General features: G+C 46.6%; 1 protein-coding gene across 1 annotated transcript in view; it reads left to right on the top strand.

The window, feature by feature from the left end:
• LOC126251767 (Down syndrome cell adhesion molecule-like protein Dscam2) overlaps nucleotides 1–15785 on the top strand; it is a gene marked incomplete at its 5' end in the record, with an annotated part of 377821 nt that extends 362036 nt beyond the window's left edge. The window contains 2 exons of the mRNA XM_049952392.1: nucleotides 2343–2483; nucleotides 15249–15785. Of these exons, the coding sequence (XP_049808349.1) occupies nucleotides 2343–2483; nucleotides 15249–15300 (193 nt within the window). The remainder of the gene's footprint in view (nucleotides 1–2342; nucleotides 2484–15248) is intronic.
• Between the last annotated feature and the right edge of the window lie 2602 nt (nucleotides 15786–18387).

Here is an 18387-nt window from a genome sequence, read left to right as displayed (position 1 = left end):
CTCTCTCTCTCTCTCTCCCTCCCTCCCTCCTTTTTTTCCCCCACACAAAAATGTGATTTCTCATTGGATGTATATGTGAATGTATTTCGTACGTATTTTAATATGTGCGATGTTTGGTGATTTATTTGTACTGTTAGTTAAGTACTGCAAGTGGAAACATTCAATTTTAAGTGTTGGTTAAGATTTACACTCTTACATGTACAGGGTGTACATAAAGTCCAGGAACACTTTCAATTATTTATTGCACAATGTCTAAACATTTTACAGATGTCATACATATTGTATTTCGAAGAGAAAGTATATATATATATATATATATATATATATATATATATATATATATATATATATATATATATACTCCTGGAAATGGAAAAAAGAACACATTGACACCGGTGTGTCAGACCCACCATACTTGCTCCGGACACTGCGAGAGGGCTGTACAAGCAATGATCACACGCACGGCACAGCGGACACACCAGGAACCGCGGTGTTGGCCGTCGAATGGCGCTAGCTGCGCAGCATTTGTGCACCGCCACCGTCAGTGTCAGCCAGTTTGCCGTGGCATACGGAGCTCCATCGCAGTCTTTAACACTGGTAGCATGCCGCGACAGCGTGGACGTGAACCGTATGTGCAGTTGACGGACTTTGAGCGAGGGCGTATAGTGGGCATGCGGGAGGCCGGGTGGACGTACCGCCGAATTGCTCAACACGTGGGGCGTGAGGTCTCCACAGTACATCGATGTTGTCGCCAGTGGTCGGCGGAAGGTGCACGTGCCCGTCGACCTGGGACTGGACCGCAGCGACGCACGGATGCACGCCAAGACCGTAGGATCCTACGCAGTGCCATAGGGGACCGCACCGCCACTTCCCAGCAAATTAGGGACACTGTTGCTCCTGGGGTATCGGCGAGGACCATTCGCAACCGTCTCCATGAAGCTGGGCTACGGTCCCGCACACCGTTAGGCCGTCTTCCGCTCACGCCCCAACATCGTGCAGCCCGCCTCCAGTGGGGTCGCGACAGGCGTGAATGGAGGGACGAATGGAGACGTGTCGTCTTCAGCGATGAGAGTCGCTTCTGCCTTGGTGCCAATGATGGTCGTATGCGTGTTTGGCGCCGTGCAGGTGAGCGCCACAATCAGGACTGCATACGCCCGAGGCACACAGGGCCAACACCCGGCATCATGGTGTGTGGAGCGATCTCTTACACTGGCCGTACACCACTGGTGATCGTCGAGGGGACACTGAATAGTGCACGGTACATCCAAACCGTCATCGAACCCATCGTTCTACCATTCCTAGACCGGCAAGGGAACTTGCTGTTCCAACAGGACAATGCACGTCCGCATGTATCCCGTGCCACCCAACGTGCTCTAGAAGGTGTAAGTCAACTACCCTGGCCAGCAAGATCTCCGGATCTGTCCCCCATTGAGCATGTTTGGGACTGGATGAAGCGTCGTCTCACGCGGTCTGCACGTCCAGCACGAACGCTGGTCCAACTGAGGCGCCAGGTGGAAATGGCATGGCAAGCCGTTCCACAGGACTACATCCAGCATGTCTACGATCGTCTCCTTGCTGCGAAAGGTGGATATACACTGTACTAGTGCCGACATTGTGCATGCTCTGTTGCCTGTGTCTATGTGCCTGTGATTCTGTCAGTGTGATCATGTGATGTATCTGACCCCAGGAATGTGTCAATAAAGTTTCCCCTTCCTGGGACAATGAATTCACGGTGTTCTTATTTCAATTTCCAGGAGTATATATATATATATATATATATATATATATATATATATATATATATGTGTGTGTGTGTGTGTGTGTGTGTGTGTGTGTGTGTGTGTGTGTGAACCCGGCAGACGTCAATATCGAATTCTTACCATGCCCGTCCCAGCATGGCATTGTCGACTATGGCAGTCGCTTCCCGTATTCTCTCCCAAAGCTCTGCTGCATCACGTGGTAGAGGCGCTACATACACCAGATCCTTAATGTGTCCCGACAGAAAAAAGTCACACATCCGTTGAACAGCTGTAGCACACTTGTTTTTGTTGAACTCCAACAAACAGAAAGCTCGCTCCGCACCTGAACTCACCGTGTTTGCGACTAGCGCTGACTATCGGCAAATTACCAAACTACGCTGTGGCGGGATACATGAAAAAACCTTTCAGGGTTTCTCTTCAAAATGCCATATGTATGATATCTGTACAATGTTTGGTTCTTGTGCAATAAATAACTGAAAGTGTACCCGGACTTTATGTACTCCCTGTATATACTAATAGCTAATACTGAGTTATTAGAGTACTAGTAATCACAGATACAACGAAGCTCCCTTTTTTTTTCAGCTCGGAAACAAGCTCCGCTGAAGGTGATGCCAGTTTCTCCAGTTATCATCTCCAGCCACCTTCTGGGTTCTCAGACAGTCGAGAACTAAGTGAAGCTGAATGTGACCATGACACCATCCAATTTAACAAGTTAATCAGTAGGTATGTAAACGAAACATGACATTAAGATACTGCTGGACCGAGCCAGGTGTGCACTCGAGACAAAGAGATCGCGCGTACTGTCTCAGCAGTGGACACTGGGCCTGTATTCCAAATGACAGCGTTGCACATTTCCGTCCGACAGTGCACATTTAGGTAAAATTCCGGATGGTTCCTTTGAAAGGAAATAGCCGATTTTCTTCCCCACCCTCCCACAATCTGATGGTCTATTCCATCTTTAACGATCTCAGCGTCGACGAGAAGGTAAAATCTAATATTATGTTCATAATTGTAATGTACGCTGATGAGCCAAAACATTGTGACCATGTGCTTAAAAGCGTGTTGGTCCATCTCTGGAACAGAATTCAGCAGTGATTCTGCGTGCTTGGGTACGAAAAGTACTTGATAGGTTTCCAGATATTTGTGGCACCAGATGCTTACGTACAGGCCACACACTTCCCGTAATTTACGGCAGGTTGGCTTGCAGGCGCCTACCTGGTGCCCAATAGCGTCCCAGTTGAGTTTCATTGGCTGAATGTGATGGCCAAGTGATCAGTGAGAGTTCACAGTCACACTCCTCAAACCATTGCATCACAGCTGTAGTCTTGTGATAGGGACAGTTGTCCTGCTGCAAGTTTCCATCGCTGTTGAGGTAGACATCAAGCATAAAGGCTCACAAGTGGTTCCTAATAATTTTCACGTTGTCCACAGCTGTTATGGTGCCTTCAATTACTACCGCAGATCCCAAGGGGGCCCAGGTGAATGTCCCCCGTAACATAACACCTGCCTGCGTCCGTGGCGCGCTGCAAGTTTCGAGTAGCCGTTCGCGACTCGACCATCAACCTGGTTTAACGATGAACGGGATTCATCCGACCAGGCGACAGAATTCCATTGATCCGCCGTCCAATCTCGATGGTTCCGTACCCACTGTAATCATAACTGACGTTGTTGTTAGATCAAATGGGAACCCTTTGGGGTCCTCTGCTGCGGAACACCATCTTCGACACCGTGTGATGGACGGCGTGCTCCAAAAACAATTGAGCCTGCGCCAGCACTATCATCAGATCTGTCACAGATCGTCGCTTATCTTGCTAAAGAGCGGGCAAGCTTCCTATCGCTATGTTCTGTGATGAGGTATGGACACCCAACTTATTGTCGCCTACTCGTAGGTCCAGCATTCTTCAACCACTTTCCACAGAGCACAGTTGCACGCGAGCAGCTTCGCCGTTTTCGAGACTCTCGCTCCCAGGCACTGGGGCCTAACAATATGGCTTTTGTCAAAGTCGCTTAAGGGGAGTAGGACGTCAAACGGACCGACTTGGAGCAGGAGAGACACCACAGGACATTTTAACCTCCTCTGTCTATACTTTTACAAACAAATTCATCAAACTTTCTCAGCATGACCAGGAAGAAATCAGGATTCACTCTCACAGCAGTGCAAGTTCGAAAACATAACAAACGAAATATTTTTTACATGGGAAATTTTATCATTTTTCCACTTACTTTTGACTGCATTTGTCGCTATGGGTACACTTTTCTTCATAAGTAAGACAGATTCTTCTATGAATTTTGCACAGCATGCAAACTATACATACAGATATATGAAACTCTACCATTTATTTAATTTATGAAAAAATGAATGAGCTGTTACATTTTAAACTTCAGGTTTAGCAAAAAACTCAAATTTTATGGTTAATTATCTCAGTTTTTACCACAATTTTAAAATAAATTTGGAAAATTCTAAAGTTTCATGCACCTGTAAGTAAGGTTCGCATGCTGCGCAAAATTCGTCGAAGAATCTCTCTTACTTATGAAGAGAAGTGTACATATAGCAACAAATGCAGCCAATAGTAAGTGAAATAAAGATGAAATTTCATATGTAAAAAAAATTATTTTGCTACTTTTTTGAACTTCCAATGCTATGAGTGTCAATCCTGAATCCTTCCTGGTCATGCTCACACAGTTTTATGAATATATGTCCTCGGAGTCTTTCGCTGCGGCATACATGAATAAAACGCTCTTGGTTTCCAAGCCGCATTAATTCGAATAAAACAAAGCGAGCTTGACAAGTCGGCCATAGTGGAGCATTGCCTAGAAAACGGGCATAAAATACAGTTCTGAAATACAAAAGTGTTGGCTCATGCATCTACATATTGAGCTTCCATTATAAAGGAAGCGGCCGACATTCGTTTAAACAACAACAATTTCAACAGAGACCGGGGGTACACACTCAGCAGGGCATGGGGACGGGCGTTGGACATCGAAAGAAAGCAGAGACAGATGCGCGACGCGGGAACGGCAGTTTCAAACGTGGCGCCTGCCCCTGGCGCCACCTGACGTCACCGGTGCTGCCACGGGCGATAGCTCCGCTAGCTGCCCGGGTCGACTTACACGCCCGCCCCACATTGGGTCTATCTGATTGGCTGCTGATGATGTCGTCATGCCTATATAAGCGAGAAACCGTAACAGCCACGGCATCCTTTGTTATGCCAGTGTTGCCTGGATCTCCGCCCCCACCTGCTTTTACAAGGCCCTCCAAATCCTTGAACGCCATGCGCTCCGCCTTGCCTTCCGTATCCGCCTTCCTTCCCCCACACGGCTCCTGTATGAACTGATCCCCTTCCCCCACCTCCTCCTGTTCCTCCAACATCTCCGCATCCTTTACATTGTCCGCAGGCTCGATCCCCCCCACCCTGTGGTTTCCTCCTTCCTCTCCACCCCCCACCCTGTAGTTCCCTCCTTCCTCTCCACCCCCCACCCGTTTCCGCGCCTCTACCGCTGTATCCGTCCCTCTCTCCACCTCCACACCCTCCATCTCCTTCATCAGGGCACTTTCCAACGCCTCCCCCTCCCGGATGTTGAACTTCGCCGTGACATCTACCCTTCCTTTCAACTATAACCTGGCCTTGTCCCCCCCCCCCTCCCCAGGGCCCCCTTTTCCCGCTCCCTTCCTTCTCCCAGAGCGGATTTTCCTCCTTCCCCCCTTCCCCCTGAGACCCTGCACCCCATCCTTGCCTCTCTCCTTCCCCTATCCCTCCCTACCCGGCCCTCTTCCACTCCCCCCCGCCCATCTCCCCCCTCTCTTCCCCTCCCCCCCTCCCTCCCTCCTCCCGGCCTCCCTCATCTCCTAGCGCCTGGCAGATCCTCCACTTTGATCATCGTCAGTGTGCCACGTCAGTGTTGTGTTTAGTGCTGTTTCTCCTGTGCGTCAAGAGGTGTGATTTTAATTGTGTACTGCCGTGAGGTTCGCTGTCAGTGTTATGTGCTACGCCATCTGTTGATACTTTTTATGCTCTGGTCGTACCGTGCCTTGTGTTCTATTACTTGTCGCAGTGTGTGGCTTTTTGTGTGCGCTAAATTTTTACAGTTTTTTATCTCCATTTTACAGTCGCCCATTTTTGTCTATTGCCTTCCATGATGTTCCCCCTTTTTTATATCATTGTTCACCATATTCTCTCCTTTGTATATTTTTCACTGTCTTCTATTGTTCGTTCTATGTCTTTCGGCTGAAAAGCAGCACATATGCTGCTGCCAGCCCGCCCCGATGGGGAATTGAAATACAATAAAGAAAAAAAGAAAAAAAACAGCCACGGCAGACATTAAACTCCTGTCGACGGTAGCGAAGAGGGTCATTGAAAGCTCGGGGATTTTATTCGAATTAAAGTGGGTTGAAAACCTAGAACATTTTATTCTTTTATGAATCTATTTGTAAAAGTATATGCAGTGGAAATTAAAATGTCCTGTGGTGCCTCTCCTGCTCCAAGTCGGCCCGTTTCATACCCAACCCCCCTTAAGCGGCTGGTTTCCGCATTTGCGCCACATATCGTCGCTAGAATGATTTCGTATTCGTTTCTGCTCCGCTCATGTACTTCTCGTACCGCGTCACGTGCGTGTCCTCAACTCCACACGAGGTATCATGCAACCTCCCGGTGGGAAGTGGTCATAATGATTCGGCAGTGTACGTGTATGTGTGTGTGTGTGTGTGTGTGTGTGTCTATGTGAAACAGAACAAAACCAATTTCATAATGCTATAAGCGTTTTCCCTTTGCTTTTACAAAACATCAGCAGTGCTCTGAAATACGTACGAATTTATGTGTACAGCTTATGCGTTATGTACTACACTGTGCTTTCAGATTAGTAACAGGTTTGCATCTTTCTGACTTTGTAAAACGTAACAATGATCTAAATACGTACCTACAAGGTATTTATATGCTACACTGCATGTATACTTACTTTTCAAAGACATTTTTTTCTAACAACATCTGTTGAAATCTAACTTGCATGATGTGAAGCAACATACGTATTATTCAGAATACTGTGAAGTGCACGGTAGAAGGAGCTTACCATCTTGTCGTGCATTAAGGCTTTTCTTCCCGTTCTATTCACGTATGGGTTTGGGGAAGAATTATTGCGGAAATGCTCCTGCAAGTCCCCTTTGGTTTTCTTCACTTTGCAATTGCATGTGCACCACGGAAAGAATGAATTGCAAAAATTACTTTGTGTACCCTTTAAATAGACTAATGTCTTCTCGATCCATATGGGTGCTAGACATAAGAAGCTGTAGTATTTCCTAGAAACCGCACTTAGTACTCGTTCTTGAAACTTTTTAAGTAAAGTTTTGTGTAATAAATGACTTCGATCTTCAAGTGTCTGCTATTTCGGAGTATTCAACCTTTCAGCGGCGCTCTTGAATGAGTAAAACAAACCTGTCACTATTCGTGCTGCTCTTCTTTCTACACTCCTGGAAATTGAAATAAGAACACCGTGAATTCATTGTCCCAGGAAGGGGAAACTTTATTGACACATTCTTGGGGTCAGATACATCACATGATCACACTGACAGAACCACAGGCACATAGACACAGGCAACAGAGCATGCACAATGTCGGCACTAGTACAGTGTATATCCACCTTTCGCAGCAATGCAGGCTGCTATTCTCCCATGGAGACGATCGTAGAGATGCTGGATGTAGTCCTGTGGAACGGCTTGCCATGCCATTTCCACCTGGCGTACCAGTTGGACCAGCGTTCGTGCTGGACGTGCAGACCGCGTGAGACGACGCTTCATCCAGTCCCAAACATGCTCAATGGGGGACAGATCCGGAGATCTTGCTGGCCAGGGTAGTTGACTTACACCTTCTAGAGCACGTTGGGTGGCACGGGATACATGCGGACGTGCATTGTCCTGTTGGAACAGCAAGTTCCCTTGCCGGTCTAGGAACGGTAGAACGATGGGTTCGATGACGGTTTGGATGTACCGTGCACTATTCAGTGTCCCCTCGACGATCACCAGTGGTGTACGGCCAGTGTAAGAGATCGCTCCCCACACCATGATGCCGGGTGTTGGCCCTGTGTGCCTCGGGCGTATGCAGTCCTGATTGTGGCGCTCACCTGCACGGCGCCAAACACGCATACGACCATCATTGGCACCAAGGCAGAAGCGACTCTCAACGCTGAAGACGACACGTCTCCATTCGTCCCTCCATTCACGCCTGTCGCGACACCACTGGAGGCGGGCTGCACGATGTTGGGGCGTGAGCGGAAGACGGCCTAACGGTGTGCGGGACCGTAGCCCAGCTTCATGGAGACGGTTGCGAATGGTCCTCGCCGATACCCCAGGAGCAACAGTGTCCCTAATTTGCTGGGAAGTGGCGGTGCGGTCCCCTACGGCACTGCGTAGGGTCCCACGGTCTTGGCGTGCATCCGTGCGTCGCTGCGGTCCGGTCCCAGGTCGACGGGCACGTGCACCTTCCGCCGACCATTGGCGACAACATCGATGTACTGTGGAGACCTCACGCCCCACGTGTTGAGCAATTCGGCGGTACGTCCACCCGGCCTCCCGCATGCCCACTATACGCCCTCGCTCAAAGTCCGTCAACTGCACATACGGTTCACGTCCACGCTGTCGCGGCATGCTACCAGTGTTAAAGACTGCGATGGAGCTCCGTATGCCACGGCAAACTGGCTGACACTGACGGCGGCGGTGCACAAATGCTGCGCAGCTAGCGCCATTCGACGGCCAACACCGCGGTTCCTGGTGTGTCCGCTGTGCCGTGCGTGTGATCATTGCTTGTACAGCCCTCTCGCAGTGTCCGGAGCAAGTATGGTGGGTCTGACACACCGGTGTCAATGTGTTCTTTTTTCCATTTCCAGGCGTGTATATATTCAATGTCCCTTAATTAGTTTGTCTTATTTGCTATTGGTCCCACACACTTGAACAATACTCTAAGATGCGACTCACAAGTGTTTCATAACCAGGTTCCTGTGCAGACTGACTCTTCCTGTTGTCCAACCAATGAAGTGAGGTGTGGCACAATCGAGCCTATGTGATCATTCCATTTCACATCGTCACATTTTGTCACATTCGGGGATTTGCATGAGTTGTCTGAATCCAGCTGGACTCACTGATATTGCAGCCATAGGATACTACGTTTCTGAGGGTTGTAAAGTGGACGTTTTTCTTTTCTGTACTCTTAAATCAAGTTGACAGTTTTTAGATCATTTTGAAATCTTATCTAGATTTGACAAACTGCCTATTGGCTTCTGTCTCGGGTTCTTCGGCCGACGTTCATCTAATGATATTTCTGACGTTTCGCCAGCACGAGTGGCTGGCATTGTCAAAGCTTCACCCTCCATTGCCGGTGGTGAACTGGAGCCGAGCTCGCGGCCGCAGACTATATGTACCTGCCGCGCCAACGTCCGAGGGCTTCTCCGCGGTCATTTCCGGTGCGGTTCTCCTCTTGCTACCTGCGACGGTCGTTCGCTGCAGTACGGGAAGCCAGGATCCGTTTACCTTAAGGCTTTCCTCTTTCTTGTTCAAACTGTTCGCGTGTTTTTGTATTTCTACAGCTTCTCTGAACAAGCGCGTGTGATAGTGGTTCTCTACAGCCAGAACTTCCGTGTCGGCGAATTTTATTACGTGGTCGGTCTCATTCAGTGCGTGTTCTGCCACGGCCGATTTCTCCACCTGCCCCAACCTGCAATGTCGCTTATGCTCCTTGATCCTGGTGTTAATGGATCGTCCAGTCATTCCGACATAAACTTTTCCGCATGTGCATGGTATGCGGTATATTCCCGACATTGCAAGTGGGTCTCTTTTCTCCTTCGCCGATCTAAGACACTCTTTGATCTTCCTTGTCGGTTTGAAAACCGTCTTTACGCCATGTTTGCGCAATATACGGCCGATTCTGTCCGTCACTTGGTTCAAATGGCTCTGAGCACTATGGGACTCAACTGCTGAGGTCAGTAGTCCCCTAGAACTTAGAACTAGTTAAACCTAACTAACCTAAGGACATCACAAACATCCATGCCCGAGGCAGGATTCGAACCTGCGACCGTAGCGGTCTTGCGGTTCCAGACTGCAGCGCCTTTAACCGCACGGCCACTTCGGCCGGCTGTCCGTCACTCTGGGAATGTATGGCAGAAAGGCCGTACCCGACATTTCTTTTTCTGGTTCCTTACTTCGCCGAGTGTTTGGCTCAGTTACACTTCTAATATAATTTGTGGAGTACCCATTGCTCCTCAGGACAGTTTCCAGGTGTTGCATTTCTCGTTTGAGGTGTTGCGGCTCACATATTCGTCCTGCTCTCGTTACGAGCGTACTAATCATGCCTCTTTTCTGGCTCGGGTGGTGGTTTGACAGTTTGTGCAGGTATCGGTCCGTGTGAGTCGGTGTTCGATACACGCTGTGTCCCAGGTTTTCGCCGTCCCTTGTAACCAGCACATCTAGAAATGGCAGTTTCTTGTCCTTTTCTACTTCCATGGTAAATGTTATGTTGGCATGGAGGCTGTTCAAGTGTCTTAGGAAGTCACCGAGCTGTTCTTCACCATGGCTCCACACCACGAAAGTATCATCGACGTACCTGTACCACACCTTAGGTTTGCAAGTCGCCGAGTCCAGTGCCTGTGCTTCGAATTGTTCCATGAAGAAGTTGGCCACCACTGGACTGAGAGGACTACCCATGGCGACGCCTTCCAGCTGTTCGTAGAAGTCGCCATTCCACGTGAAATAGCTCGTGGTGAGACATGCATGGCAGAGCTTTCTGATGTCTAGCGGGAAAATGGAACCGATGTGCTCCAGAGCGTCACTGAGTGGCACTTTCGTAAATAACGAAACGACATCAAAGCTGATCAGGATGTCGTTTGGTGCAAGTTTCAGTTTCTTCAGCTTCTCAATGAAATGTCCTGAGTCCTTAACGTATGTGTCGGTCTTCCCCACGGTGGTTGGAGCAGAGAGGCCAAGTGTTTTGCCAGTTTATATGTCGGTGATCCAGGAGCGCTAACGATCGGTCTCAGTGGAACGTTGTTCTTATGGATCTTGGGTAATCCATACAGCCGAGGTGGTAGGGCTTCTGTGTTGCGCAGGTTTCTCTGTATGTCCGCCGGCAGAGAAGACGCCTTGATCAATCGATTCGTATTCCGTGTGATACGTTGCGTCGGATCTGCGCTTAGTTTTCGGTACGTCGTCGGATCTAATAGGTCTCGGATCTTTTGCTCATAATCTTCGGTCTTCATTACGATGGTCGCATTCCCCTTATCGGCAGGCAGTACCAATATACTCTTGTCGGCGTTGAGATTCTTAATGGCTTGTACCTTTTCTTTCTTCAGGTTGCAAGCTGGCGGTTTTGCTCGGCGCAGTATCCTGGCTGTTTCCGTGCATATTTCCTCTGCCCTTTCACAAGGAAGGGCACGAATGGCTGCTTCGGTGTTGGCAATGATGTCCTCCATAGGTATGGTTCTCGGGACGGTAGCGAAATTCCCTCCTTTTTGAAGAACACGCGCTTGTTCAGAGAAGCTGAAGAAATACAAAAACACGCGAACAGTTTGAACAAGAAAGAGGAAAGCCTTAAGGTAAACGGATCCTGGCTTCCCGTACTGCAGCGAACGACCGTCGCAGGTAGCAAGAGGAGAACCGCACCGGAAATGACCGCGGAGAAGCCCTCGGACGTTGGCGCGGCAGGTACATATAGTCTGCGGCCGCGAGCTCGGCTCCAGTTCACCACCGGCAATGGAGGGTGAAGCTTTGACAATGCCAGCCACTCGTGCTGGCGAAACGTCAGAAAAATCATTAGATGAACGTCGGCCGAAGAACCCGAGACAGAAGCCAATAGGCAGTTTGTCAACAAGTGGCCACGAAAGCCTCAACAATTTTGTATTACGCCTCTACGGGGAGGAGATTTGCAGATTGTACCGACGCCTTGACCAACGACGGAAGAAGAAAGCGCGACTGATGTCCTCTCTCGCCTTTCTGTCACGTTGCCGAGATGAATGTGCTACACCGAAGTTCTTGAGATGCAAGCGCCTATTCACCACCGCCCAAGCTCATCGTATCTACGACAGAATGGAACGAGCTTTTCTTCGTGAGCGAATACATACAACACGGAGAGACTTGGCAAGAACGGATCAGGAACTTCTGGACATTTTCTATCATCTAAGTAGCAGAATGCATCGAGACGACTGGGACAAGATCGACAGCATCACTCACAGGAGCATGCAGAACGAACTCGAGCGCTGCACCGAGCGACAGAAGAAAAAGTTTGAAAGATGCCGGAAGCAGACCGACAAGGCGACTCCCGACATGTCACACACAGTGGTCAACCTCACTGAACGACAATTGACCGAAGAGGAAGTGTCTGTTCTTCAAAAAGGAGGGAATTTCGCTACCGTCCCGAGAACCATACCTATGGAGGACATCATTGCCAACACCGAAGCAGCCATTCGTGCCCTTCCTTGTGAAAGGGCAGAGGAAATACGCACGGAAACAGCCAGGATACTGCGCCGAGCAAAACCGCCAGCTTGCAACCTGAAGAAAGAAGAGGTACAAGCCATTAAGAATCTCAACGCCGACAAGAGTATATTGGTACTGCCTGCCGATAAGGGGAATGCGACCGTCGTAATGAAGACCGAAGATTATGAGCAAAAGATCCGAGACCTATTAGATCCGACGACGTACCGAAAACTAAGCGCAGATCCGACGCAACGTATCACACGGAATACGAATCGATTGATCAAGGCGTCTTCTCTGCCGGCGGACATACAGAGAAACCTGCGCAACACAGAAGCCCTACCACCTCGGCTGTATGGATTACCCAAGATCCATAAGAACAACGTTCCACTGAGACCGATCGTTAGCGCTCCTGGATCACCGACATATAAACTGGCAAAACACTTGGCCTCTCTGCTCCAACCACACGTGGGGAAGACCGACACATACGTTAAGGACTCAGGACATTTCATTGAGAAGCTGAAGAAACTGAAACTTGCACCAAACGACATCCTGGTCAGCTTTGATGTTGTTTCGTTATTTACGAAAGTGCCACTCAGTGACGCTCTGGAGCACATCGGTTCCATTTTCCCGCTAGACATCAGAAAGCTCTGCCATGCATGTCTCACCACGAGCTATTTCACGTGGAATGGCGACTTCTACGAACAGCTGGAAGGCGTCGCCATGGGTAGTCCTCTCAGTCCAGTGGTGGCCAACTTCTTCATGGAACAATTCGAAGCACAGGCACTGGACTCGGCGACTTGCAAACCTAAGGTGTGGTACAGGTACGTCGATGATACTTTCGTGGTGTGGAGCCATGGTGAAGAACAGCTCGGTGACTTCCTAAGACACTTGAACAGCCTCCATGCCAACATAACATTTACCATGGAAGTAGAAAAGGACAAGAAACTGCCATTTCTAGATGTGCTGGTTACAAGGGACGGCGAAAACCTGGGACACAGCGTGTATCGAACACCGACTCACACGGACCGATACCTGCACAAACTGTCAAACCACCACCCGAGCCAGAAAAGAGGCATGATTAGTACGCTCGTAACGAGAGCAGGACGAATATGTGAGCCGCAACACCTCAAACGAGAAATGCAACACCTGGAAACTGTCCTGAGGAGCAATGGGTACTCCACAAATTATATTAGAAGTGTAACTGAGCCAAACACTCGGCGAAGTAAGGAACCAGAAAAAGAAATGTCGGGTACGGCCTTTCTGCCATACATTCCCAGAGTGACGGACAGCCGGCCGAAGTGGCCGTGCGGTTAAAGGTGCTGCAGTCTGGAACCGCAAGACCGCTACGGTCGCAGGTTCGAATCCTGCCTCGGGCATGGATGTTTGTGATGTCCTTAGGTTAGTTAGGTTTAACTAGTTCTAAGTTCTAGGGGACTACTGACCTCAGCAGTTGAGTCCCATAGTGCTCAGAGCCATTTGAACCAAGTGACGGACAGAATCGGCCGTATATTGCGCAAACATGGCGTAAAGACGGTTTTCAAACCGACAAGAAAGATCAAAGAGTGTCTTAGATCGGCGAAGGAGAAAAGAGACCCACTTGCAATGTCGGGAATATACCGCATACCATGCACATGCGGAAAAGTTTATGTCGGAATGACTGGACGATCCATTAACACCAGGATCAAGGAGCATAAGCGACATTGCAGGTTGGGGCAGGTGGAGAAATCGGCCGTGGCAGAACACGCACTGAATGAGACCGACCACGTAATAAAATTCGCCGACACGGAAGTTCTGGCTGTAGAGAACCACTATCACACGCGCTTGTTCAGAGAAGCTGTAGAAATACAAAAACACGCGAACAGTTTGAACAAGAAAGAGGAAAGCCTTAAGGTAAACGGATCCTGGCTTCCCGTACTGCAGCGAACGACCGTCGCAGGTAGCAAGAGGAGAACCGCACCGGAAATGACCGCGGAGAAGCCCTCGGACGTTGGCGCGGCAGGTACATATAGTCTGCGGCCGCGAGCTCGGCTCCAGTTCACCACCGGCAATGGAGGGTGAAGCTTTGACAATGCCAGCCACTCGTGCTGGCGAAACGTCAGAAATATCATTAGATGAACGTCGGCCGAAGAACCCGAGACAGAAGCCAATAGGCAGTTTGTCAACAAGTGGCCACGAAAGCCTCAACAATTTTGTTATCTAGATTTGATTAAATATTTATGCAGCTTTTCTCAGGCAGTATTTCGTTATAAATAACTGTATCATCTGAGAAAATCGTGAGTTCAGTATTAATATTATCTACCAGATCATGAGTATAGAACATGGACAGCAAGGGTCTAAATACACTGCCCCATTGCCTTGATCCATGACATTCAGGATGTCACGTAAGAAAGTCGCGAGTTGGATTTTCACATTACCGATGTTTTCGGAAGCCTTACTACTTGGCGTGGACGAGGTTACATCCAAAAATAAATACTTGACTGGCTATATGTTTTTCAAGGTTTCCTCGTCCATCAGGTACTTTGGCGAAGAAGAAGTGTGTCTTTTTTTTTTATCTGTGGTGACCCCTGAAAAAGAGACTTCCATTGCTTAAGATACAAACCATCCCTTTCATCTTAGGGAACGTTGTATGGTTAGTTCATATTTCATTTCCAAATTTGGGGCTTGAATCTTCGCTAATCTCTATTGTCTCGTCTTCTGTTCTTGGGAAGTGATACCATCAAACACTGCAATGGAAGTCACTTTGAAATCTACAGGGGTGATAGAAAAAACACTTAATGCTAAAAAATAAATAGAATGTTTCAGTGTATTTCTTTAAACACATATATTTCTCTCATATAGCTTTTGTTTCTTTATCTCCAACTTCACCTGTTTCGAACTATGTGTTTCTTTAAACACATATATTTCTTCAACACTGCTTTTGTTTCTTTAGTCTAACTTTAACTATTTTGCGTCTGTTGCTCTGGCAGCTCATAGTTTTAGGACAGTCACTACATTAGTGTTTTTAGCAGTTCGGAATTATCGGATCTTTCTCTTTATTTCAGGTTTCGTCAACAAAAACTGGAAGAAAGAAGACAATATACAATTCATGTATGACTTTACTAATTGTTTGGTGACACACGCAGATGGCGTCATATGGATACAACGCAATTTCATAAAGACACACTTTTCTTTCCGTGTGTGCTCTTCTTCGTGACTGTGTTTGACATTTATTCTTGGTTACAATGTGAAAAGATTGGTAGCTCACGAGATTTTCGCCCTCTGTCAAAGACGTTTCAGAACTATGTGGACGTGTTTCTTATTGCTTAAACATATTCCAGGAAATTTATGAATACATTTTTATTGTTCAAACTTTTGAACTGTTTTCTGTGTAAAGTGTTTGAATTTTAGAGCGGAGTTAAAAATTCTTATATACTATTTCCGTATCCAAATGCGCTAGCCACGTTATTTTTGATACAATACTGTAAAACAGTTTACGTGCAAGGACTGTAACGACGAATTCTAAAATTATTAGGTGTCAGTTTTATTAACCATTACGTACCTACAACAAGACTGACCAAATGTACAGAAAAAAGGAATTGTTATGTGTTCAGTGTCGTGGAAAATTTAATAAACAAATTACTTTAATAACGCATAAGTGTAATCAGTCTACTAAAATATGATTTTTTTCGTTGTTTACCTTCCACCTGTTGTTTAGTTAAGGGATAAATTAGATAAGACACATTATGAAATAGTTTTCTTTTTCATTCTGACACAAATATCAACATGACTCAATCATTAGTTTGCTCAATATGAATATTTTAAAAAATAAAATAAGAAAGCGTTGATGGACGTCCACCTTTTAAAAACACAACTAGCTTAGCAGCCACTGCTTCGCTCGAGTAGACTGTATGGCTTGCAGAGACGTTTTTATTTTTACTTAATCGAATTTTTATGTTGATTACACATTGCAATGGCTTCTAAGCTTTTCACGCCAACTAACGCCTTTTAAGCATGGTCTTTTCCGAATGTACTTCTGATAAAAATGTGGTTCTGGTAGCTAGGGTCCCAAGTTTTTGTTAAACATACCTTTTGCGTTCTTGTAGAAGTATTTCCACAGCAACTTTCATCTCCTAAAAACCATTTCCTTATATCGAGCAGAGATATGAAACACCAATTTTCATAAATTTAGCTTTAAAATTTTGTAATGTAACGTAACATTTTCTTAAAAATTTTCCCCTATTGCACTGCCTTAGGGGTTGAATTTCCAAAAACAGTGAAATATGTATTTTTTTATTTCTAACCAAGAAGTGAAATACCAATTGTCATAGATGTAGCCTTAAAAATCCTGTAGTAGTTATTTATTTTCAAAATAAATTCATCCACTATTTTCCCTCCTAAGTGGCTGAAATTTCAAAATGTTGAAACACGTATTTTTTTATTTCCTGACTGAGAAACCAAATACCAATTTTCGTAGCTCTAGCTTCAAAGTTCCCTTAACAGCAACAACTTTCAAAAAGTCTTTCATCCACTACTTTATCCCTTAAGAGTAGAATTTCAGACAATTCCTTCGTAAACGATGCCTACATTATAAGACCCACATCCTCTACAAACTTCGTGTTTCTATTCTTAGCGGTTTGGGCTGAGCGTTAAGGAGTCAGTCAGTTAGTCAGTCGGGACATTGCCTTTTACGTATAGAGATCATTCCCTCCCACATATTCCCGCGAAATTATCAGACTGTAAAATCAGAGAAATTTGAGCTCATTTAGAGACTTAGTAACAGTCTTTGTTCTAGTCCGCCGTTCGTGAATGGTATAGAAAATGGAGGAAAATGGTAAGTGCTACACGACGCTCATTTAAACACGCATTGTAAGGATGCTTGCACAGTATTCGAATGTTACTGTGCGCCATGTTTTTACACAATTACAGCATCCACCGAATCAGATCTTTTTACAGTTAACTGATACATTTCGACAAGCAGTTTTGCGTAATATGTTTTGATCACGCCACAATTAATGGGCAAGTATTCACATCGTAAAATAAAAAAAGTCCATTGAGGGTGCTGCAATTATATAGAAACATGTTCGGTGCACAACAAAATATATTAAAGGTTGTTTCTTGGAAAGACAGACCACCACCAAGGAAAGGTTTCCCTGTTTTTGTGGTCCTGTGAATTTCATAGACTGCAATTTTGCTATGATTTGCTACATCAATTAATCAGTAAGGCCAAGGGAAATACGAGTAACATCTGGGAAGCAGAATTCTTCAGGCTTTAAATAAGATACTGGAAGAATTAAAGAAATTTTATACAGACAGCTTAAATCCAAACCTTTGTATTGTTTTTCTTCATAACCGCCGGCCGAAGTGGCCGTGCGGTTAAAGGCGCTGCAGTCTGGAACCGCAAGACCGCTACGGTCGCGGGTTCGAATCCTGCCTCGGGCATGGATGTTTGTGATGTCCTTAGGTTGGTTAGGTTTAACTAGTTCTAAGTTCTAGGGGACTAATGACCTCAGCAGTTGAGTCCCATAGTGCTCAGAGCCAATTGAACCAATCTTCATAACCTCAACTCATTTTAAGTATTTACCGTAAGTCATAACTAACTGACAAATGCACTGTGCGTAATACCCTCATACACACAGCTCATGGAACCTTCATGAAATTCTTCATCAGAGTCAAGAAACTGGAAGCTAGGCCACATTTTATATGGCTACGAAGAGACTGGAGACCTCTTAGAATCCAGTTCATGTCTTGTAATCATCCCAGCCGGCACTAGGCGCTCGCCCATAAGGCTCTCTGTAGGGAAAGTACGGTCGGCCATATTGCCACTGGCCGCCATTCTGGCCTCATCGCATTGCCGCCCGTGCACTGACAGCCACTGAGCATTTAGCCGTTTCTGTTAAAGAAGTGACCTTAACCAGCTCACGTATTCCTAAGTTGGAGCACTAGCTTCAAACTGAACAGCTCAAATCCTCAGCAACAAACAATCTACCAAAACGTGTCAAAAATTTCTTTCGTGTGAAAGCTCTACCAGTTTTCGCCATGCTACCATTTTAAAAGCGAGACCGACAGATTTCACAGTTACTGTTACGGCAGTGAGCAAAAGACCCAGTGTTGTTGTGAGTAGTCTTAAATTAGTCATCTCGAATCCTCAGCAACAGCAGTCAGAAAAAGGTACCTGCAATTAGACTGTAAAACATCGTTTTT

The sequence above is a fragment of the Schistocerca nitens genome, chromosome 1, assembly GCF_023898315.1.
Source record: "Schistocerca nitens isolate TAMUIC-IGC-003100 chromosome 1, iqSchNite1.1, whole genome shotgun sequence".
NCBI lineage: Eukaryota > Metazoa > Arthropoda > Insecta > Orthoptera > Acrididae > Schistocerca > Schistocerca nitens.
Note: the sequence above shows the minus strand (reverse complement) of the source record. Positions and strands in the feature narration are given on the sequence as shown.